Genomic DNA, 24,645 nt, shown 5'->3' with positions numbered 1-24,645 from the left:
TGGTTCTTTGTGCTGAGATGCTCTAGGATTCTTTCCTGGTCAGTTGTGTCAATTGCGGGAGAGTTTCTGTCCTTCTGGGGGAACTGTGGGAAGCCATTGGAGGACTATCAGCACTTGAGTGATTTAGCCCGTTTTCTCAATGCAAAGTGGGCAAGTTTCAGCCTGACTTAAAGCAGAGCTTGCCTTCTACCCCACGTTCCCAGCTGAGTAAGCAAGCCTGGGTTTAAAGTACTTCCAGACCTGGGTCAGAGGTTTTTCTTTGGATGGTAGGAGAGTTAAGGCTAAAACCCAGGTAAGAGCCCAGGATTAACTCTGCAGTGGAGACGTACCGTTAGACACTGATTAGCCAGACCCCGCACGTTTAACTGTCAGTCTTTCTTAACTGTGTGTGGCTCTGTTGTAGCTGTTGGTCCCAGGATACAAGACTCGCAAGATGGGTGAGGTAATATCTTTTACCAGACCAACTACTTTTGGTCCCATAAAAGATATTACCTCACTCACCTTGTCACTCTTCCTTAAGTAATTCTCTGCTGCCTCCTGACTTTCTTTCTGATCTTCCTGAAGTTTGTTTGTTTGGTTTTTTGTTTGTCTGGTGCCAAGGCGCCCAAGCCTGGATGCAGTATTTCAGGCGCTCTTCCATCAGAGCCACAGAGAGAGGGGTTGTCACCTCCCCAGTTCTGTACTGAGATGCTTCCGTATGCACAGCCCGGCGTTAGTGGCCTTTCTTCTAATTGCTGTCTGCTGTAAGTTGCTCTCAGCATTACTGCTTTCTAGGTTATTCCCGTTACTGCGCAGCTGTATTTTGTGTATAATTTTTCTATAAGTATTAACGGCACTCTTCCAAATTGAATCTCATTCTGTTACCTTCCGTATTTCTGATATTGCTAGAACCCTTTATATTTCTGCCAGCACTGGCATTCGCTTCTCCTGCTGGTGTAGTATTGTCCGTACATTCCATTAGCACACTCTTTACCTCCTTTCCAAATCTGTAATGAAGAATTAAAATTGAACTGGACCTTGCTTTGATCGCCATAGGACCCTACTGTAGGTTCCCACAGGGGGGCTGAGCAGATCCTTCTGTGCATCTTTGCTGCAGTTGGACTGGGGTGAGGAGTGTGCACATAGCAACAACCTGTGATTCTTTCCAAGGGGAATTCTCCTTGCGTCTCTCCAATGATACGAGGGGGAAGTGATCTGACTCTTTCGATTCACCAACATAGATTTTAAAATAATTCTGCATAAGTTTAGGGGAGGAGGACCATAGCTGATGTGGAGAACCGGAAGGGGGCCCATTCTTGCACACCAAGATGGGGTGACCTTTGGGGTCCACTTGAATGGCACATGCATCCTTTCTGCGTTGTCCTTTGGACTGACATTCCAGGGATCAAGTCCATTCATTCTCCATATATTTGCTGCTGTGGCCATTGGAAATAGGCTGAGTTTCCAACTTTATGACACTTCGGACATTAGAAGGGTGATTAAAATCCTCCCTGTATTCCCTGTCCTCCTGTACAGCTGCTCTGGCAGGCTTCTCAAGAGTCTCATTATAAAAATGCCAGTTCTAGATGATTAGGGATCACAGATCATGCAGGTACAACCCTTTTTGAATAGTGCAAGTTTCCCTGTCTGCTCCATCAAACTGTTATCTAGTCCTGTTAAGAGGCCCTGAGGCTTTTCCTGATGGGAACCTGGTTCTGGTACAAGCAGTGCCCGTTCTCGAGTATAGGAGATCTAGTGGTGATAGTTTTTTAAAACTCTTCCTGAAATGGAAGGTTGTTTTGCAGTATGGAACAGGCTATAACATGCATCCGATGAAGTGAGCTGTAGCTCACGAAAGCTCATGCTCAAATAAATTGGTTAGTCTCTAAGGTGCCACAAGTACTCCTTTTCTTTTTGCGAATACAGACTAACACGGCTGTTACTCTGAAATACTTTCTTTGGGATCTGGACAATTCTTTCCACAGTTGGATTCCAGCTTGGACAGTGTTTGCGTCCATTTGTTCCCAATTGCTAAGGGTTTCTCAATCTTGCTACGTGAATCTGTTCTCCAGAGCCAGGTTTGAGCTGACTGTTGGAGATAAACATTTGACATTTTTAGCAGCGCATTGTATATTCATCTGTTTTTACATACAGAGGATCCTGTTTTCAGTGGCTACCCAGTGGAGTGGCAAATCGGTTGTTTAATGGAAGGGATTAGTAAAGGGGGGAACAGAATTGTGCAAATAGAACTATGCTTAGTATGTTTGCCTGGTTTTAAGAACAGGATGTTGTCTAATAAAGGAGGTCCCTTTCTTGTACGGGTTTCAGTGCGTTATAATATATTTATATGGTCTCCAGTGCAGGAGATGTTACATTTTGTGGTAAGGTTCTTGAATTTCCTGTTAAGCTCTCTGATCAGTTGAGGTGTTTTGTAACGGAGAGAATCAAACCCTAATGCAAAATGTGCTCCAAAGTGAGGGGGCAACCATATGTAAATAGGACATTGAAAAGGTACTTCCCTCATTTGAGACCAGCAGTGGACTGGAACTTAGCAGGTTTGAACAATGCCATCAGTGTAGACTTAATGGCTTTATCAGTCCATCAGCCATAAAGCTAAGCAGCCCTTTATGAATGGTTATTTATGGTCCGACTGTGTCTATTTGTCATTAAAAATTATTTGAAATATGCCCCTTTTTCCGAAGGCTAAATGTAGCTCAATGTTCTCCACCCAAGCCAAGAACAGTTGTTGACCTGGACCCCATGGGATGCTGGCAACGTGGCAGCAGACATTGTGGGGCAAATGTCTAAGGCAGAATGTGGAGGCTCCAGGCAGAGAGGTGGTTTTCGGCCTTGCAGAGCATATAGAGTGAATTCTGAGCAGCAGTCGTGGCAAATTTGTTCTTGAAATCGAGGCTGCCTCTGCACTAGGAAAATAGCTTCTGCTGCACCCGGAGTCTTGTGGGAATTGTGCCTTTGAGAAGGCACGACATGGATGTTGCAGCTATTCATGCCGCTCGTGGGGCTACCCAGCTGCCCTGTCACATGGGGCCAGTTGAACTGTGAATTTTAATTACACTGTCTGATCAATACCGTGACCTTGGTAACGGGCTCATTGCTGCTGTAGAATCTGTTTACTTCAGGTTTGTAGCAGAGAAAGGACTTCGCTGGCCAGAGACATGATGTTCCGATTAGTCGAACAGGCAGCATTGTAATGCAGGGTGGGAAGCCTGCTGCTGTAGGGGAAGTGTGTATTGCTTCAGTGCTGCCTACTGTTATCCTGAGAGAACCATCAGATCCCGGTGCCATCCTGGCTCTCACAAGGGGGTGGCTGAGTTCATAAATACCAGAGTGAGGCAGCAGGTGCCTGAACCAATGGGGGATCAGGCTTCTCAGGGTGGGGGCGGTGGCTGGAGCCTGCCTAAGAGCAGCTTCCTCCTGCAAAGATTCTCTTTGCTTTCCTTTCATTGAGTGACGTGGGCCTTGGTGCTGTGGAAACTCTGCCATTTGTGCCTGCTGTTTTCAGGATGTTGATGTTCTCCCCCTCCCCGTCCTTCATCAAAAGTCAGAATCAGAATATTGCACATTTTTCCCTAGTACCACAGGGAGAAGATTAATTCCAAGCTGGGCATGTTTGGAATGAGAGCATTTTGCCAATTCCTATTGAACTTGGATCAAGAGACTGTATACATATAGTGTGGCCGCAGTCTTCCCATGTAAAACAACCTATTTGCCAATAATCTCCTAGATGCAGTTCCATGGGCTATTGTATTTCATTCTGTCATCAGGTGGAGGCAAGATAAAAATTGACTCCTAATGACCCCTTTTACTTAACTGACAGGAAAGTGGGCGGATTCATTCCCCAGCTGGTGGAGGAATTGCAGTGCATGGTTGGTGGTTCTTCAAGTATATGTCCCTATGGGTGCTCCCTTGTAGCATGTACGTGCGCCTGTGAGCTCTTGACTGGAGAATACAAAGCAGTGGCCATGGGCCTTCCCAGAGCAGCATCTTGTGCTCCCAAATGAATCATGGAATCATAGAAGATTAGGGTTGGAAGAGACCTCAGGAGGCCATCTAGTCCCACCCCCTGCTCAAAGCAGGACCAACACCAACTAAATCATCCCAGCCAAGGCTTTGTCAAGCTGGGTCTTAAAAACCTCTAAGGATGGAGATTCCACCACCTCCCTAGGGAACCCATTCCAGTGCTTCACCACCCTCCTAGTGAAGTAGTGTTTCCTAATATCCAACCTAGATCTCCCCCACTGCAACTAGAGACCATTGCTCCTTGTTCTGTCATCTGCCACCACTGAGAACAGCCGAGCTCCATCCTCTTTGGAAGGCTTCTATCAAATCCCCCCCACTCTTCACTTCTGCAGACTAAATAACCCCAGTTCCCTCAGCCTCTCCTTGTAAGTCATGTGCCCCAGCCCTCTAATAATTTCCGTTGCCCTTCGCTGGACTCTTTCCAATTTGTCCATGTCCCTTCTGTAATGGGGGGACCAAAACTGGACGCAGTACTCTAGGTGTGGCCTCACCAGTGTTGAATAGAGGGGAATAATCACTTCCCTCTATCTTCTGGCAATGCTCCTATTAATATGCCGAGAACACACTGTTGACTCCTATCCAGCTTCTCATCCACTGTAATCCCCAGGTCCTTTTCTGCAGAACTGCTGCTTAGCCAGTCAGTCCCCAGCCTGTAGCAGTGCATGGGATTCTTTCTTCCTAAGTGCAGGACTCTGCATATAAGGAAGCATGGATCCACCACCACTCGGGTCCTTCTCAGTCGTCTGCTTAAGTGGTTTATTTAGATCACTTAGGTCGGCTGCAGCAAGGAGCTTTGTTGCTGAAATTCTGTCTTGTGTGTGGAATTCCACTGACCTAAACAGGTACAAGAGCTGGTTCTGGGCATGAGAGTCACAAACCAGAGGCGATTTGATCTGCTGAATTAAGTAGGTAAAGATGCTGGTTTGTTCCTGTAAAGAGTGGATGCGGCCTTAAGAGATGGAAGATCTATTCTTCGTCCCATAGACAGCAGTGAATGGTGGGGAAACCTGCACGTTGGATCCCAATGATGGAACTAGCTAGAGACTCTAGCCCTCCTGAGTGAGGAATAGCTGAATGAAGGGTAAGTCTAGTGTTTCAGAGCGGGTGTCTACCACAGTGTGGCCCTGGGTTGCAGTCTGTCTGGAATAGTTTTATGACCAGTCAGGCTCATGCTCCTGGAGTTAAATGTAATTTTCCAGTCCCGATGAGTTGCACACAGATTGCACTGGGTGTAAATGAGACCTCAGCTCTAGAACATACCCTCACCTTTGCCTGAACTCTGCACTGATGGTCTGCCAGCCAAGATGCAGTTTCAGCTCTCTCGCCAGAGCAGTGCTCAAATGGTTAGGCCTGTCTGGATTTTAATCTCAGTGTAACACACACATTGAGGTTACGCTGCTTATCCCGATGCTGACAGGCTGCTGTGGAAGAGCCGCTTGCTTCTAAACTGGCACTTTGCTTGTCAATGAACTTGTCTTTCTGCTGGTACCAATCACAGCAAATTGGCCAAAATCATGTCAGTTGTATGTTCTTCTTCGTCTTGGTCCCATTTCAGGCTGTTGATGTTGCAGAGCTTTGTTCTCCGTTTTTACGTTTGTTTTACAATTTTTACAGTTTTCCTGAGACAGGAAAAAGTACAAGGATATCGTAATACTCAATGTCCTTTATATCCTATAGGCTAAATAGTCATATGAGGGCCATTGAAGTCTGCTTGGTATTGAAGCTCATACAGCTTTTTGTTCTGTTTATATACCCCAGGTACCATAGGGTCCTGGTCCATGATCTTATCACAATACATATAAGGCCTGAAAGGTTATGGTAAATAACTTGTACTTGTGTTTACCCTGTAAGACTCTCTGAAGAACTGGAGAACTAATAAGCTTATAACATCATGGATACCAGGGAAGTCCAGTCCCATTACTTGGGAAAGGACGTGACTTAATTGCACTGTTTAAAACTTTTTTTGTGTATGGTTCTGTGTATATAACTCAAACACCGAACCCAGCTGGGAGAAAAGTTATTTTGCTAAAGATTCAGCACATCTCCTCCCATCATCTAACTTTCTAGCCCATCCCTGGGTCTTCAAAAGAGAGACCTCCAGCAGAACGAGGAAGACCCAGACTTGATATGCTTGAAATCTCTAAAGAGTAATAAAAAATAATCAAGTGGAAAAGATCTCTTTGCAAATTCAAGGTGGCTTTTCAGCCTCATAACCAAAAAGGGCCCAGACTCTCGTATTTTTTTCTCTTTGCAGGTCACCTTTAAACACACTTCCTGCTCTGCTGCTGATCAGCATTACATTGCAGGTACCTTCCATGCTGCTGTCACCATTCAGCCTGTATAAGAAATATAGCAACCTTGGTGTGCAGCTGGTTTGGCAGCCTGAAGTAAATGACCCCCAAACAGTTCTAAATTAAATACTTAAAATTGCATTAATGCAACACTGATAAGACTTTACTGCCTCAAGGTAAAGATTCAACTATGATTGCTACAGAAAACTCAGCCCAACCCCCTGGGGTAATTGCAGGGCTCTGTATTGAACCCTGGGGGCTGAGCGTCAGGAGACCAGACTGCTGCTCACCAGCGGTGTGACTTTGGGCTCCTAGCTTAACCTTGTGCTGACTCAGTATGCCCACTTGTGAAGTGTGTCCTGATGCGGTTGTATGCATGTGTGCAGTATTGTGTAAATGCTTTGGGGGAAACTAACACTGTGGTTGGAGAGCAAGTGTGAAATCTTCAGTTCAAAAGGCAGCTTTTATAAAAAGCTCTTAGCCCCTGACAGCTGGAGCTTAGTGTCAGCGCTTCCCTGGACCTCTCTGACAAGGGAGTTCCTACTGGAGTACGACACTAATGTAAGAATTGAGTAAAATTCCCAATTCTGCAGTCCTCCTGGCTGTGCGCGTAGTATCCAAGTACCATTATTTATTGAAAGTCACTTTGCTTTTAGTGTGTGGCATAATGGGTAACAGTTCCAAGTGTGACTGTGTAAAGGTAGACATCTAAGGAGCTTCAGGATACTGAGCTCTCCTCACCCACTGACTTTGGTGGGTGGTGGTCTCTACTTCTGAAAAACGGACGCTTTATTTAGGGTTGGGCTCTTCCAAAGATCCAGAGGGAGGTAAGTGCCCAACTCACAAAATGCACACTTCACTCTCTTGGGTCTTGTTGACATTCAAAATTTGCACTGGATTAACTTTAAATTCGTTTTAAAATGGATTTGGTTCGAAGTGGATGCTCTATAGGCCGAGTTTAAGTCAGATTAGGAGTTGGCCTACACAGTTGCACTAATTTAACTAAGGGCAAGGCTACACTTGCAGATGTAGAGTGCTGGGAGTTAAACCAGCCTTTGGAGACCACAGCAGGGAAAACGCTGCCGTGTGTTTACACTGTCAGCTGCAAGCGCACTGGCGTGGCCACATTAGCAGCTCTTGCAACGCCACAAAGAGCAGTGCATTGTGGTAGCTATCCCAGTGTGCAAGTGGCTGCAATGTGCTTTTCAAATGGGCGGGGGGGTGGAGTGTGACAGGGAGTGTGTTGTGTATATGTTGGGGGAGAGACTGTGTGTTTTGGGGGGTTGAGAGTGTGTCAGCATGCTCTCTTGTAAGTTCGGACAGCAGCAGACCCCCCTCCCTTCTTTCCTCTTCTCCTCCCCCCCCAACAGCAGCATTCCACAATCATGGTTTGCTTTGTCCCGGAGCAGATAAATAGCTGGCTATCAGAATTGGAGCTTTGAAAGGGGATATCCGCATGCATGCAGCCGATTTTAAAACAATGAAAAGAGTGGCCACCGGACTTCAGGGGATTATGGGGCGTTTCCGGAGTCTGATCAGCACAGTAATGCAACACCTGGTCCACACTGATGCCCGGGCGTTTCAGTCGGGGCGCAGCAAACTTTATGCTTCTCGTGGAGGTGGATTATCAGGAACGCTCCAACTACAGAGTCCGAGCGCTCTCTGTGCCTTGCCAGTGTGGACACCTCAGGAGTTAGGGCGCCTGGGGCTGCTTTAATACACTCTAACTTGTAAGTGTAGCCAAACCCTAAATTGCTTTAAACTCTCACCTGCAGTTACAGCTTGTCTTTGAATATAGGCGAGGTCTCAGTCTCCTTTCACAATCCCAGCCTGGGCGTTTAACCTTCAGGCACACTTTTAAAAATTGATCCCTATATGTATAATCTGTGCAATCTCCTGCTCTGAAATCCTTCCCAGAGTCCAAGGGCTGTATACTTTATCTCTCCTTTTGGTGGCAAAACTTTGCCTATGCTCCTTGAGAAATGAGTTACTTTGACCCTGAGGTTTTTATAAAGCAGTAATTGTTATTGTTCCCAGTTACTATTTAACCATCAGACCCTTAAGATCACATGTATTTTATTTAATGTTGTGTTCCATTTATTATTCCCTTAACCACCTTTTCACACGTATCATTATATGATGATTGAAAACCAGAAGCTGTTTTTCACCCCATTAACCTTTGTAACTTGCCTGCTTCTTTCAAGAGCGTCTTAATCTCTGTTGGGCTTCAGATTCTTGTGAAAGCCTTTAACCCTCGTCTTGAAGCAGATGGAGACTTCTCTTTAATGCTCACTAGCACAGAAGCCCTTCCTTTCAATGAGGAACCCAGATAGACTTTAGGGTTTTATTTGCATTATCAGGAGCTTAGTACCCTTTAGTTCCTGGTTGGGTGTGGCTTGGATTCCCAAACTAGAGTCTGGCAGCTGGCCATAGAATCATAGAATATCAGGGTTGGAAGGGACCTCAGGAGGTCATCTAGTCCCACCCCCTGCTCAAAGCAGGACTGATCCCTAATTAAATCATCCCAGCCAGGGCTTTGTCAAGCCTGACCTTAAAAACTTCTAAGGAAGGAGATTCCACCACCTCCCTAGGTAATGCATTCCAGTGTTTCACCACCCTCCTAGTGAAAAAGTTTTTCCTAATATCCAACCTAAATCTCCCCCACTGCAACTTGAGACCATTACTCCTTGTTCTGTCATCTGCTACCACTGAGAACAGTCTAGATCCATCCTCTTTGGAACTCCCTTTCAGGTAGTTGAAAGCAGCTATCAAATCCCTCTCATTCTTCTCTTCCGTAGACTAAACATCCCCAGTTCCCTCAGCCTCTCCTCATAAGTCATGTGTTCCAGTCCCCTAATCATTTTTGTTGCCCTTCGCTGGATGCTTTCCAATTTTTCCACATCCTTCTTGTAGAGTGGGGCCCAAAACTGGACACAGTACTCCAGATGAGGCCTCACCAGTGTAGAATAGAGGGGAACGATCACGTCCCTCGATCTGCTGGCAATGCCCCTACTTATACATCCCAAAATGCCATTGGCCTTCTTGGCAACAAGGGCACACTGTTGACTCCTATCCAGCTTCTTGTCCACTGTAACCCCTAGGTCCTTTTCTGCAGAACTGCTGCCGAGCCATTCGGTCCCTAGTCTGTAGTGGTGCATGGGATTCTTCCGTCCTAAGTGCAGGACTCTGCACTTGTCCTTGTTGAACCTCATCAGATTTCTTTTGGCCCAATCCTCCAATTTGTCTAGGTCCCTCTGTATCCTATCCCTACCCTCCAGCATATCTACCTCTCCTCCCAGTTTAGTGTCATCTGCAAACTTGCTGAGGGTGCAGTCCACGCCATCCTCCAGATCATTAAAGAACATATTGAACAAAACCGGCCCCAGGACCGACCCTTGGGGCACTCCGCTTGATACCGGCTGCCAACTAGACATGGAGCCATTGATCACTACCCGTTGAGCCCGACAAACTAGCCAGTATTCTATCCACCTTATAGTGCATTCATCCAGCCCATACTTCCTTAACTTGCTGACAAGAATACTGTGGGAGACAGTGTCAAAAACTTTGCTAAAGTCAAGGAACAACACGTCCACTGCTTTCCCCTCATCCACAGAACCAGTTATCTTGTCATAGAAGGCAATTAGATTAGTCAGGCATGACTTGCCCTTGATGAATCCATGCTGACTGTTCCTGATCACTTTCCTCTCCTCAAAGTGCTTCAAGATTGATTCCTTGGGGACCTGCTCCATAATTTTTCCAGGGACTGAGGTGAGGCTGACTGGCCTGTAGTTCCCCAGATCCTCCTTCTTCCCTTTTTTAAAGACGGGCACTACATTAGCCTTTTTCCAGTCGTCCGGGACTTCCCCTGATCGCCATGAGTTTTCAAAGATAATGGCCAATGGCTCTGCAATCACATCCGCCAACTCCTTTAGCACTCTCGGATGCAACGCATCCGGCCCCATGGACTTGTGCATGTCCAGCTTTTCTAAATAGTCCCGAACCACTTCTTTCTCCACAGAGGGCTGGTCACCTCCTCCCCATGCTGTGCTGCCCAGTGCAGCAGTCTGGGAGCTGACCTTGGTTCATGAAGACAGAGGCAAAAAAAGCATTGAGTACATTAGCTTTTTCCACATCCTCTGTCACTAGGTTGCCTCCCTCATTCAGTAAGGGGCCCACACTTTCCTTGACTTTCTTCTTGTTGCTAACATACCTGTAGAAACCCTTCTTGTTACTCTTAACATCTCTTGCTAGCTGCAACTCCAGGTGTGATTTGGCCTTCCTGATATCACTCCTGCATGCCCGAGCAATATTTTTATACTCATCCCTGGTCATTTGTCCAATCTTCCACTTCTTGTAAGCTTCTTTTTTATATTTAAGATCAGCAAGGATTTCACTGTGAAGCCAAGCTGGTCGCCTGCCATATTTACTATTCTTTCTACACATCGGGATGGTTTGTCCCTGTAACCTCAATAAAGATTCTTTAAAATACAGCCAGCTCTCCTGGACTCCTTTCCCCCTCATGATTCGTGCTCCTTAATCAATGCCATGTGTGCTACAAAAAGTAAGAAGGTCTCTGAGCAGTTTTTAGCTGCAGTGACACAAAATCAGAGCAAGGAGGCCTTGATGTTAAACACCTAGACCTACCAGTGTCTGAAATGGCAAGTGTGCCTTAGAATTAGCCCTGCTAGGAGTGGATCAGTAGAAGGCCCCAGACTGCAAAACTGCTAGGCAGAGTTGTCCTAGCTTTGGCTGTGATTTGTCTGAGCAGGGCATTCTCAGATACTTTTAAGGACTATCCAGATGAGCCCTTCAGGAGGTTGTGGGAAAACAGAACTGGGTAACCCCAGCTCCACAACTAGGGCAGAGTGGGCCTAAGGACACCGGCAAGCAGCTCAGTCTTCTGGCGGGGGAGGGAGAGTGGGTATGGCTCAGTGCGAACCATCGGGAACGCTGCCCTGGCACAGCACAAGCAATCTTTCATGTATTTGTCCCTTAACTTAACCAGCTTTGTGGTAGTTGGATGGCAGTGTCATCCATTCAGGGCTCCCGCTGAGACTGACAAAGGAGGGTCAGCTGCAGTTCCTGTTCCCAAGGCCCCAGAAGAGTCTGGAATAGGAAACTTACTAAATATCTGTGCCATGACGGGTTGCTGTTGAGGCTTCTCAGGGTGCTCGAGCCAGGTGAAGCTGCCAGTCCCCTCTATTCAGAGAACAGCAACTCTGAGGACTCTGTGACAAGTTATAGCTCTGTGTTTTCAGGATTGGGGAAGAAAGCAGTTGCTAAATTTTCATTGGTTTAACCTAGCAATAGATACTTCACAGCTGGCCCTACTCGGATGGTTTTTAATGAACTGCTTTTGGAGAGAGAGAGTCCCCATTAGGACATGTAAGGGGTATTAGGACATGCCATAGGCAGGAATTACCTGAAGGACTAGACTCACCTGGGCAAGATGGATCAGTGGTAGGTGTGGGTCGTGAACATTACATAAGTAGAAAAGGACAGTAGGTGACTATGTACAGAGTGCCTGACACATAGTATTTTAACTGGACTCTCATTCGAAGTGGAGTTAGGATGATCTCAGATCTGCATCCTGAGAATTGGTTACTCTGGTATGCGTAACGGTGTCGTTGGAGGATGGTGGATGGCCACAAATTAACCTGCTAGTCCACTCCTGTTCTTGACCTAGAAAAAGAAGCTGCATGGCAGCCAAATTTCTGCCTGTCTGAGGATTCACCAGGCGCTTGTATGCCTGACATGAATAGTAACGTTCTTCCTTCGCTTCCTCTTTGTGGCTAGAGTTAATAAACATGATGATTTTCTTCTGAAAATACGTGAATTAAAACCATCACCATTTAAAAGCTTCTGAACTCACAAGCACAGCGAGAGCCTCCTGCTTACGAGAAAACAATTCCAACCTCCCAGGAGGAAATAAATAATCTTTCTGTAGAATAATTCATCACTGATGGTAGCAGTAGCATTTCAAGACAGTTTTCCAGGCCTCTTAAAATCAGTAACTGTAAATACGAATTACAGAATCAAAGCTGCAGTTTTCTAACCTTGCTGCTGGGCTTTGGGCCATAAAGAGGCTGGATGCAGGTTGATACTGAGCTTTTTATTCTGATAAGTTTACAATCCTAGTCTCGGAATGAAAAAATAACCCGTAAAAGAACAGGTAGCATCAGGGCATCATGGACGTGACCTGCAGAGCAAAGCGTGCAACCAATAGTCCCCAGATCCACCGAGCTATTGCTAGGGCAAGTGGATTAAATCAAGGAACACAGTGCTCACAATTGTGTCCTGATCTCTCTGTTGCTGGGTTTCTGCAGCCCCCTGGGGCAGCAGTTGCATTGTTCTCTCAAGCAAGTGGCGAAGGTGCCTAATTCACTGGCAATGCCAGAGTCCTGGAAGGACATGCACACCCATTTTCTCCTGGGTGGCGATGTCAATCTGCTGCTGTATGTTGCAAGTCTGTGTGTGTGTACTCTTGGTGTGATTAGTCTGACAAACGATTACAGAGGAAGTTTTTGAGATTTTGAGATTGATGGCATTTTCTCAGTTGACAAATAGAAAAAACACCCTTTTTTTAAATCTCCCAGCCACACTAAAGCAGCCTGGGATCTGACAGACGAGCAGGGTTCTTTCTGGTTAGCATATTATCACCAGTAATAAACCTACTGATAGCCAAATTTCTCCCATAGGCGTTGGCTTTACCAGGCAAATGCGCTTTTTATCACATGGTAACATCCTAATGTAGCCAAAGCAGTATTTAGTTTTCCTATGTTAGCAAGTCGAGGTTTGCCCTGGGGCCTCTCTAGAGTTTACCTCAGCCAGCCAACAGATGTAAAAACTAAAAACCCTAGTCCAAACACTGAATTCCCCTCTTGTTAAATTGTCATTGGACACTTGCCGGATATTTTCCCCTATTCCAGTCATTGAAATTGCTGTAGATGCACTTTTCCCCCAGTATGGAACTCACTCAAACTTGCTAGATACTAGTAATTGAAGGTACCTTTCTCTGCAATTGGTGCTTTGGGATCGGTTTGTATTTTCCCTTAAGCTCCAGTTCATTGTGGGAGACCGGGCACTGGGTCTGGTTTCTGGGGGCATTTATAAGAACCATATGTATAAAATTAGATTTGTACAGAAGTTACATGCAGCAGCTCAAATGTAGCCCACTGTTCCAGGAAAGGTCATTTAATTGCCTAAATGCATTCATAATCTCAGAGAACTGTAGAACCCCCACTATGTATCAGGGACAAAATCCAGATGGCTTGTCATCCCATGCAGAGTGACTATGTTGCTGGAAGAATTGGCAGGTATAGGTCTGATGAGTTGCTGGTTGATTTGAGCAGCCAGGTAAAACTGCCAAAGAAACTTACCAGCCAGGTATAGAACCTACTTGCCTGCCTTTTGCCATGCTCATGAAAAACTAAGGACGTTTTTACATATCTGTCTGATCAAGATTTGCCATGAGTGAATACAGCACTAGATTAGGCTGTGGCCTACCTGTGAAGACTGTGGGCTATCCATCAGTGAAGAAGCAGTTAACATTGTAGTAAGACTGTAGTGTGCCATTGAGGTTGGTCTGTAACACAGCTGCACAATGACCGAGAATGGAAGTATCTAATAGCATAGCTGACCTGCGTTTCCAGCATTGGTTTCAAATGGCTAGGTGAGAACGGGGGTCATTTTGACCTTTCAGTCTTTCTCAAGACACAGCACTATATCTGGAGAGGTCAGAATGTCTTTGTCTTCTGTCCTTCTGCCATAGACTGAACAAAATTAAATACTGTTTGCATTGTTGCACTTAGACATAGCTGGAAAGTATTGGAACTGCTTGAAATACAGTGGAACTGCACTACGTCTCACTGATTGCGAGGAATTGTACCTTTCAGTTATTGACAAGTGTAATTAAAACCAAGGCCCCAATCGTGCACTTGAGGTGTGCCTGTGCAGGTCGGGGCCGATACACTTTGCTCAGTGCTTGATACTAGACTTCTAAATATATTGTGGCAGATTTAAAGGTTGACAGATGAGAATCTTTCTTGTTAGAAGCACCTCCCTGAAAGAACTGAGCTTGGTGCGGTCCAGTGGATCGATCACTGGAGTGAACCTGGGTTCTAATCCTGACTTGGACACTGTCTTGCTGGGTGACCTTGGACAAGTTGCTTCCCCTCTCTGTGCCTCAGTTTCTCAATTTGTAAAAAGAAGGCCTTGCTGACCTTCCTTTGTAAAGTCCTTTGAGCTGTAGTCACAGAAAGCTCTGTGTAAAAGCTAAGTATTGCGTTGTTCTGCCTACTTAGTATTGATGTGCTGGGATTAAAAATATTTTCCTTGCTATTAAATGCTGTGCTCCACCCAGTCGGAAAAGCCACTTCCAGCAGAGTGAGAAGTTTGGGTTCCAATAAAAGACATTTTAAAGATTGCTTTTGGCCTTGGGAGCCCAGAGCTGCCTGTATTCACAATGAAAAGGTGGGCAGCCGTACTTTCCAGCCCTCTCTGGGAAGAACCGGACTAGCTGGCTTGTGAGCCTTACCAGCAAACCTAGCCCATCCAAAGGAGACGGCTTGGGTGGCTGCATGCCACAGCAGTGCAGCGCAGGAGATACTCTGCACAGTCAGTATGTAATTGGAGTTTGAGAGATTACAAAGAGGATTTTCCCCTTAATGCCAGCTAGAGATCCCGGCACACGAACAAGTAGGATGGCTGGAATTAACTGGAGGACATCACTGAGTGTGCAGTCAGACCTGGCTCTTACCCTGGCTTGGGTAAACTCGCCTCCCCAGCCCTCTTCTCAGCCAGTCAGGAAACACCCTGTTAGTTTGTTGCAGATGGGGTTTGAAGAGGGTTTAAGGCTGGAATCATTCATTTGATTAGTAAGCTGCTTGCAATGTTTGATAATATTTTTAGACAGGGCAGATTTTGCTAAGCTGCGGAGTTCAGATGAGCTCCGTTAAAGCCGGCCCAGGGATTACTGTGGTTAATTCAGCACTTGGTTTCTTTAGCAACCGATTTCTCTGGATCCAAACTCGCCTTTTTAGAACTGAAAAATCTTGGTGCAAATGCCAAGACAGGAACCCTTTTGAGAATGAAAATGGCATTTGCCTACAACAGGGGTTGGCAGCGTTTCAGAAGTGGTATGCCGAGTCTTCATTTATTCACTCTAATGTAAGGTTTCGCGTGCCAGTAATACATTTTAACGTTGTTAGAAGGTCTCTTTCTATAAGTATATAATATATAACTAAACTATTGTTGTATGCAAAGTAAATAAGGTTTTAAAAATGTTTAAGAAACTTCATTTAAAATTAAATTAAAATGCAGAGCCCCCCGGACCGGTGGCCGGGACCCGGGCAATGTGAGTGCCACGGAAAATCAGCTTGCGTGCCACAGGTTGCCTACTCCTGGCCTACAACATGATGCAAAGGAACTGCCAGTGGGAGCAGCATTAGGACTGGGAAAAGGAGGTTGGGGGTACTGGTGGGGATTATCCATGCAGCATTGGTGACTGCAAAGGGGCTGTGTGGGTTAGTGATAGACCATCATGTAACCCAGGGGTCGGCAACCTATGGCACGCGAGCCAATTTTTAATGGCACGCTACTGTCTGCCAGACCTGGGCAGACAGCAGCGTGCCACTAAAAATCCTGCCCGGCCCACTCTTTTCCGCCCACTGCTCTCTCCTTGCAGGGCAGGCAAGCTTCCCCCTCCCCCTGCCTGTTCCCCCAGCGTGCTGGGTTCCTGCCCCTCCTTCTCTCCCTCCCTGCAGCTGATCAGCTGATGGCCCTTGCAACAGAGGGGGAGAGGTAAAAGTGGAGCTGCAGCAGGCTCTCTGCTCCAGGGACCTTGGGGAAGGGGCTGGAATCAGGGCATATCCCCTCCAGCCCCCTGCCATGAGCCGCTCAGGTCAGGGGGCTGGGAGACCCCCACGACCCCAGCCCACACCCCCTGCCCTGACCCCTGCACCCCCCCCCACAACCCCAGCCCTGACTCCTGCACCCCCCACACATACCCAGCTGCCCCACACCTCATGCCTTGACTCTTACACCCTCCACACCCCCACCCTGAGCACCAAAAGGGAGCTCCTGCACACACACACTCACACAGCCCCACCCATTCCCACCTGCACTCCTCGCACCAAATGGGAGCTGCCCAGGTAAGCCCTCCACACTCAAACCTCCTGCCCCAACCCTGAGCCCTCTCCCTCATTCTAGCTCCTGGCCAGACCCTGCACCCCAACCCCCAGCCTGCTCCTTCACCCCCAGCCCTGTTCTTAGCACACTCCCATCCTCATCTCAGCTCACTGCTGGTCTGGGGTTCTGGCTGCCTGCCCCTTGTCAGCCGGGGTCCCAGCCGCAGGCCCCGCTCAGCCCGCTGCCGGCCTAGGTGAATGGAACCCCAGGCCGGCAGTGGGCTGAGTGGGCTGGCGGCGTAAGATCAGCATTCTAATTTAATTTTAAATGAAGCTTCTTAAACATTTTGAAAACCTTGTTTACATACGACAATAGTTTAGTTATATAATGTATAGACTTACAGAGAGAGACCTTCTAAAAAACGTTAAAATGTATGACTGGCACGCGAAACCTTAAATTAAAGTGAATAAATGAAGACTCGGCACACCACTTCTGAAAGGTTGCTGACCCCTGATGTAACCTCTCCTGCTTCTGGTCAAATCCTGAACAAGCTTTTTTCAAGAGAATATTCCTGCAGAGGAGGGTTTAATTTGAAATCACCCTTGAATGAGAAAGAGGCTTTTCCCATGACTCTCTTGATGACCATGCCATAGTTACAGTGAACTTGGATGATTCTGGGGATAAGAGCTTTAGAAGCAATGGTCCAAGCATATACCAGGCACTGACTGACAAAATTTAGCAGTTACCTGCTCTTTTCACAAAGTGCATGTGTATGGTTTTCTCCTCCCATGTTCCCAGCCCTGAAAGCCTCTCCTGCCTTTAACTCTGTCTAAGAAAATTCTCAAACTAACATTTTAAGCTGTTTTAATGTCTGCAGCTGCTTTGGGGGGCACTCCCCTCCCATCTTGGTTTTAAATTCTTGGAGGAAGTGGGAGCTTGCATTTTTAAAGCTGCTAATCTTTCTCCGTAAAGATATGTCAGTAATGTTGTGTATGAGTTCCGCCTCCAATCAGCTTGAAAAACCCCACACCTTCTTTGAGGAAGATTGTTGCAGGCAACAGGCCATGAACAGAGGCCAACAAACTGTTCCTGGATTGAAAATTTAGTGCATTCTTTAACATCTGATTGTCAGCCTGCCAACTCCTGATCTGCACACAGAGTACACTCATTCTACCTGTTTGTTCTTTATCTGTCAGTAACCAAATATTCTAGGACATTGTTGTTGTGATGGCCTCTTTATTATTTTCCACCTAAAATAAATCAGTGTAAAATAACTGCAATAGCAAACTGTGTAAACTATATTTAACCACTCCAGTAAACCAAATTCATCCTACTGCATGCAAGTCACATGATGTCTGCTGGGAAATCCAGACTCGAGGACATACCAAACTGCAACAATCCTGATAAGGAAGAGCAAGCTAAAAAGAGTTACTTTCTGCAATCACAGCTTTAAAACATACAGCCTTCTTGGTTGCGTCTAAGATTGTTTTAATCTGCTTCTAGTGCAAGTGGTTGTGCTCTGGTTTCTGGATGCCAGTACGACTGTTTCACTAGCCCGAGGGTTCCTTAAAAGTTAGCACTCATTATGAAGAGCAGTGTCAAGGTAGCTTACAAGAACATGGCACAGAAGTTTGAAATGGCTATTATTAGAGCCCTGTATGGATACAAAATTTGTTTCTGCATCTGATCCGCAGATATCCGCAGATTTGCAGGGCTTTAGATATAAAATTTGGTTCCTCATCCATCCATGATCTGCAAAAGTGGTCCACGGATTTGCAGGGCTCGAGCTATTACTTTGCCTTGAGCCCTTGTCCGTTATGAACAAATGGAGGTGGCACAGACTTCATGTGGTAAATGTAAGCCCTGTCTACTAGCCTGAAAGCCCTGGCTGTGAGAAAAACCACCATGCTGAATGTGTTTCAGAGGAGCAGCCGTGTTAGTCTGTATTCGCAAAAAGAACAGGAGGACTTGTAGCACCTTAGAGACTAACCAATTTATTTGAGCATAAGCTTTCGTGAGCTACAGCTCACTTCATTGGATGCATTCAGTGGAAAATACAGTGGGGAGATTTATATACATAGAGAACATGAAACAATGGGTGTTACCATACACACTGTAACAAGAGTGATCACTTAAGGTGAGCTATTCCCAGCAGGAGAGCGGGGGGGGGGGGGGGAGGAACACCTTTTATAGTGATAATCACTCTCGTAACTGTGTATGGTAACGCCCATTGTTTCATGGTGGCACATAAATTGCTCAAGTGTCTCCTGTATGACTGTGACAGTGCAGATTGATCAATCTGAGGTACGTATCTGTCCCCCGTTACTGTACTGCCTCACACTCTTTTATTTATTTTATATCACTTAACCTCTCTGCCTCAGTTCCCCATCTGTAAAGTAGTGATGATAGCAGCGCTGTGCTGCACAGAGGGTTGGGAGGGTAAATACATTAATGACTGAGAGGCATTTAGGTAGTACTGTGATGGGGGCAGATAAATACGTATTAAGAAAAGGAGGACTTGTGGCACCTTAGAGACTAACCAATTTATTTGAGCATAAGCTTTCGTGAGCTACAGCTCACTTCATCGGATGCATTCAGTGGAAAATACAGTGGGGAGATTTATATACATAGAGAACATGAAACAATGAGTGTTACCATACACACTGTATTTTCCACTGAATGCATCCGATGAAGTGAGCTGTAGCTCACGAAAGCTTATGCTCAAATAAATTTGTTAGTCTCTAAGGTGCCACAAGTCCTCCTTTTCTTTTTGCAAATACAGACTAACACGGCTGTTACTCTGAAATACATATTAGATATTTATCCTTACAACACCCCTCTGAGGTATGGCTGTGCGGTTATCCCATTTTGTACAGATGGGGGATCTGAGGCATACGTAGACTGAGTGACTTGCCTAAGCGCACCCAGGAAATATGTGGCAGAGCAGGGAATTGAACGCACATCTCCCAAGTTCCAGGGTAGCATCTTTCCCACTGGATCATCCTCCCTCTCTTGGCTGATGGGTTTCAGTCTGCGTTCTAGCTGCTATTAGGGGATTGAGACAGTGTTCGTTACAAATGATCTATAAGGTCATTTGATTGTTCTGATCACATCTCTTAAGCCGGGAAAACAAAAGCCTTGCAGGTGTTTGTCCTTGTTATGCTCTTCTTGTATTCCCACTTACTGAGAGTGGGATGTTCAGATATATTGAGTCAGATTAAAACCCTTTCCAACCAGCCCTCCCCAGGGGAAGTCCCTTCGTGTTGGCCCTGGTACAAACACTTCAGCTGCAACTCCTCTCCACACAACCTTGCAACAACATGCACCCTTGCTACTATTTATCTTAGCTAATGCTGTTCTGTTCAGATTCTTATACCATGCCCATCACCGGGGTTTCTGAGCACCTAAGATGCTCATCCCCTTGGAATCTGGCTGCGAACAGGCCAAGATTGTTGCTCTGTTTTTAGCTGTGCTTCCTGCAGGACTTCTCTGGTTGCAGCAGTACAGCTGCTCACTGGCCTGAATGACTGAGATAGTGTTACTGTATTTGGGCTCAGTGGGTGGACAAGTTCTCCATGGGGTGGGTCACCTTGGATGAAGCATTTGCTCCTCCCCTCCCCTGAGGTCCATCGCAATTTGTACCTCCCTGTTCTGAAAGCATCCAAGGAAGCTTTTGGTTTTAATGGTTTTGCAGGTCTAGTTTGCTGTGTAGAACCCCCCTATTACTATCTGTCTCGACTTCTTAATTGTCTCTTCAGGACTGTCTTCTAACTGTGCTGCGCCCTGGCTCAGTGGGGGGCTCTGTTAATCTGCACTCCTCAGGATGATATTTCATCCCTGCTAAGAGGTACAATTAAGTCACATGCCTCATAAGCAATGACGGGGTCAAACAGGACCAGAGGATGCTTTGGGGGGTTTATCATCATAGATGGGATTCTGCTTTTGCACCCTATAAAAGTGGAGCATAAACCATATTTACTGGCTTTTCAAAGCCAGTTTTATTTCCCGTTTAAAGAGGTTCTGAGGAAGAGGTTTTCAAATACTGTGCCCAAAACTTGCACTTGTTTCCCTTTCACATCTTTCTTGCTCTGTACCTTGAGGTGATAAAGATTTTCTCACTCTGATCATACAGTATGTTCAAAAAACTGAATTCTGAAGCAGTTTGGGACTAACGCTGGCACTTTCGTTCTCCTCTCAGGCCCTACATACTAGGATTTTATGAGCTAGCAGGCGATAGAGTCCTGAACTGAATCTCGCTGCTGGATGAAGTGGAAGGAGAGGCAAGCTAAGAGCTCTGATTACAATTGAAACATCTGTAATAATAGCAGAGGAAACTGAACATTAATAGGATGTCAACTGCTTTTTGTTGAAATGTTCTTACTTTTCAGCTTTTACCCTAGTGTGCCAAGTCCTCCTTCAATGTCATTTTTGGGTTTGCAGTGTTTCTAGTCCACAGGATGCTTCTTCCCTTCTGGGGTCAATGTCTTTTGAGGCCCTGTTCACGCAGATCCAGCTAGTATCTCCCTACTACCCTGACTTTTTTGCCATTGCATCTTCACTTGCTACTCAGTCTAACCAAATCGGTGCGCAGTGTGAAGCTTCAGTTTCAGTGCGTAATCTGCTGTAAGAGTGACACCTGTGCTTTTGTTGCCGGCAGGTTTGCCGATAAGGGATGATCACCCAGTGTTCTGTGGTTTAAGGGTTACTCTAACCATTCTCGGCTTGTGTCTCAGGGAGCCTGGGAAGGGTTAAAGCAGATGTTTCAAGGTTTGCAGGGAAGTATGCTGGATCCTTGCTTAACCTGTTTCAGAGTGGCAGCCGTGTTAGTCTGTATCCGCAAAAAGAACAGGAGGACTTGTGGCACCTTAGAGACTAACCAATTTATTTTAGCATCAGCTTTCGTGAGCTACAGCTCACTTCATTGGGTGTAACTTGGGGTGACTAATCTGCATTAACCTGCTGCTGACAGAGATGACTGAAGAGAGAATAGCCATTATTGAGCAAAGTGTAAGTTTGGTTCCTTGGGAGGCAGAGCTGTTAGCTCTGGTAAGGGAACATTGTGTAATGCTCGCTTGTTACTGCAGCAGCAGGGACAGAGAAGGGAGCCCAGGGGCAGAGCAGAATGAGTCACTAGAGTGTTTCCTGCGAATTTCTGCTGTTAACTCTTACTCCTTTGCACTTCTCAGCAAATCCAGTTTGCGGATGACATGCAGGAGTTCAGCAAGTTCCCAACCAAGACTGGCCGCAGGTCCTTGTCTCGCTCCATCTCGCAATCTTCCACTGACAGCTACAGCTCTGGTAAGTGTGGGCCTAGCCCCACTCTGGTTTCCATGCTACAGTCCCTCCCATCTGGAATTGGAAGCACTCAGCGGGGCTGGGGATGTGGTGCAGTATGCGAATAATTGTGGGGATTGCCTCCAGCTTGCATACTGGTCACATTTCTTCACTAAACCAGAGAGGCTTTTGTCTTGCCGAGGCTCCTCTTCCCCAGGTGCTGACTGCTGGGTGCTCTAAAGCCTGTGTTAATGCCTGAAACTGACAGGTCTGTCCTTATTTTGTTACATTCTGAACACTTTGAGTGGCCCGTACCTTCGCTGTTGGAGTGGGCTTTGCAATGAAACCAGACATCCTGAAAACAAGAACATTTCTCTCGTCTAACATGCAATTAAAGCCAATCTGTTGCTGGGTTAGAGACTTTATGGGCTTCCTTCTCACAACTCAAAACAACCCCTTTACAATTGTTTTGACCATTTTCAAGTAGTTTTGAAATTCTTAACAAAGCAGCTCCCCTTGTAGAACAAAAAGAAAAGGAGGACTTGTGGCACCTTAGAGACTAACCAATTTATTTGAGCATGAGCTTTCGTGAGCTACAGCTCACTTCATCGGACGATGTAGCTCACGAAAGCTCATGCTCAAATAAATTGGTTAGTCTCTAAGGTGCCACAAGTCCTCCTTTTCTTTTTGCAAATACAGACTAACACGGATGTTACTCTGAAACCTTGTAGAACATTTCATGTTCTGCTAAATCATAAAACCACCTTGTCCCCTTTGGCATTTACACTGCTGAATGATTAACTTCTTAACAGAGATGCCGTTAAGAAATTACAGAATTTAAATGCAAAGTTCTTGTGAGACGTTTGTTTTCCCTTGCAGTGTTGGCAACGTAGACATTGCAGCGTTGTGCTAGCTCATGACAGACAGGAAGTGAAACTGATTAGAAACGCGGCTGGTAGAAGGTAATTGGGCTGTTGAGCCTCTGAGATTCTCATGTTGTTTCTTTCCTGGTTTAGCTGCATCCTACACAGACAGTTCTGATGATGAGGTCTCCCCACGAGAGAAACAGCAAACCAACTCCAAGGGCAGCAGCAACTTCTGTGTGAAGAACATCAAGCAGGCAGAGTTCGGGCGCCGGGAGATTGAGATCGCTGAACAAGGTAACGGGATGTCTTCTGAGCCAACTGGGCTGTATGCCTCCTTGGTACCATAAATCAAACCAGGGTATATCCTGATACCTCCATTTATGGTCAGCAAATATCTTCATGTTCTCCTTGAGGCATCAGCAAGCCATGTAGGAAAGAATCGAACTCCTCCGACAGGTGGTGCATTAATGACAAGACATGCAGGGTTTTAAGTACCCAGTCTTGTGAGCAGCAGGAATGTTGATAGACTTGGATGGGGAAGTTCGACATGTGAAGAGCTCAAAGCACTTTCCAGAAAGTAAAACTGGTGGCACCAGGAGGCCCATTTCTTTAGATCTCATGAAAAGTGGTGACTCGTATTTTCAACTGGGATTTGATGGAGCTTGGCTGGTTCAGGGAATGCTGGACGTGCCTTCAAACTCCATCCACCCACACATTGTCCAAGCCATGGAAGGTGGAAAAATTTGCATTGTAAAGGTGCTTGCAGGATGACCGTCTTGGGAGGAAGGAATGCGTTATAATCTCTTACCTTGAATGCTTCCTTTAAAATACCCTGCTCTGTTCCTGGGATCTGAGTTACTACAGAGAATTCTTTCCTGGGTATCTGGCTGGTGAATCTTGCCCACATGCACAGGGTTCAGCTGATCGCCATATTTGGGGTCGGGAAGGAATTTTCCTCCAGGGCAGATTGGAAGAGGCCCTGGGGGTTTTTCGCCCTCCTCTGTAGCATGGGGCACGGGTCACTTGCTGGAGGATTCTCTGCACCTTGAAGTCTTTAAACCATGATTTGAGGACTTCAATAGCTCAGACATAGGTGAGAGGTTTATCGCAGGAGTGGGTGGGTGAGATTCTGTGGCCTGCATTGTGCAGGAGGTCAGACTAGATGATCATAATGGGCCCTTCTGACCTTAATATCTATGAGTCTAGTCTGACTAGATGGAGAGGTAGGGTGCAGGAGCTGGCCGGGCGTCCTGGCAAAGATGCCTGTGTGGTGGACAGAGACCTCGTTAAAAACCCTCTGTTCCTTTCACAGACATGTCTGCTCTGATTTCACTCAGGAAACGGGCCCAGGGAGAGAAACCTTTGGCTGGAGCTAAAATAGTGGGCTGTACACACATTACAGCACAGACTGCAGTGAGTACTCCTTGGGCTCACGGCTTTGTGGGTGGAGGGGAGGAGGAAGAACAGAGACTGGCTTTTCCTGTGCTCTGTTATCTGTGCGGATAATCTTGGGAACTTTCGCAGCCCTGGGGAGGAAGTGCTTCAATATTTCATAAACACACATGAGCAAATTGTCCCCATTTTCACACTTCCTAGGGGTGGGTGGGTGGATGTGGGTGTGTGGATGTGTGTGTGTAAGTGCTCTGCAGCTGCATTTTCCAATATGGCTGCTCCAGGATCCCAATCAGCAGATGTTTCCACTCTGCAAATAGTCTATGGTTGAGTAACACTGTCCCCTTCCTGCTCTGTGCTGGAGTTCCCTGAATCCAGACGGGCATTACAGCTTCCTCTTGGGCTGACTGTCGGTTTGCTTCTGTCTCCAGGTGTTAATTGAGACTCTGTGCGCGCTGGGAGCTCAGTGCCGCTGGTCTGCTTGCAACATCTATTCCACTCAGAACGAGGTGGCTGCTGCCTTAGCGGAGGCTGGTGAGTAGTGTGTGAGCAGCAGGAGGGGAGAGATGTAAATGCAACTTTCCCCGGTTTTGAATTGCACTGCGGTGTTTTGGAAATACCATGCTTACCCAGACTCCTGACTCCCACTTTGCCCCCATGTCTGGAGAAACATT

The 24,645-nt window shown here is 46.3% G+C and overlaps 1 protein-coding gene across 3 annotated transcripts in view; it reads left to right on the top strand.

Moving 5' to 3' along the window:
* Positions 1 to 24,645, top strand: part of AHCYL1 (adenosylhomocysteinase like 1) — a 45,734-nt gene that overhangs the window by 7,005 nt on the left and 14,084 nt on the right. For all 3 annotated transcript variants that reach the window (XM_074936375.1, XM_074936377.1, XM_074936376.1), the window contains exons 2-5: positions 21,626 to 21,737; positions 22,730 to 22,873; positions 23,892 to 23,992; positions 24,403 to 24,505. In XM_074936375.1, coding sequence (XP_074792476.1) covers positions 21,626 to 21,737; positions 22,730 to 22,873; positions 23,892 to 23,992; positions 24,403 to 24,505 — 460 coding nt within the window. The remainder of the gene's footprint in view (positions 1 to 21,625; positions 21,738 to 22,729; positions 22,874 to 23,891; positions 23,993 to 24,402; positions 24,506 to 24,645) is intronic.

Source organism: Natator depressus, chromosome 21 (genome assembly GCF_965152275.1).
Source record: "Natator depressus isolate rNatDep1 chromosome 21, rNatDep2.hap1, whole genome shotgun sequence".
In the NCBI taxonomy this organism is placed as follows: Eukaryota; Metazoa; Chordata; order Testudines; family Cheloniidae; genus Natator; species Natator depressus.
Note: the sequence above shows the minus strand (reverse complement) of the source record. Positions and strands in the feature narration are given on the sequence as shown.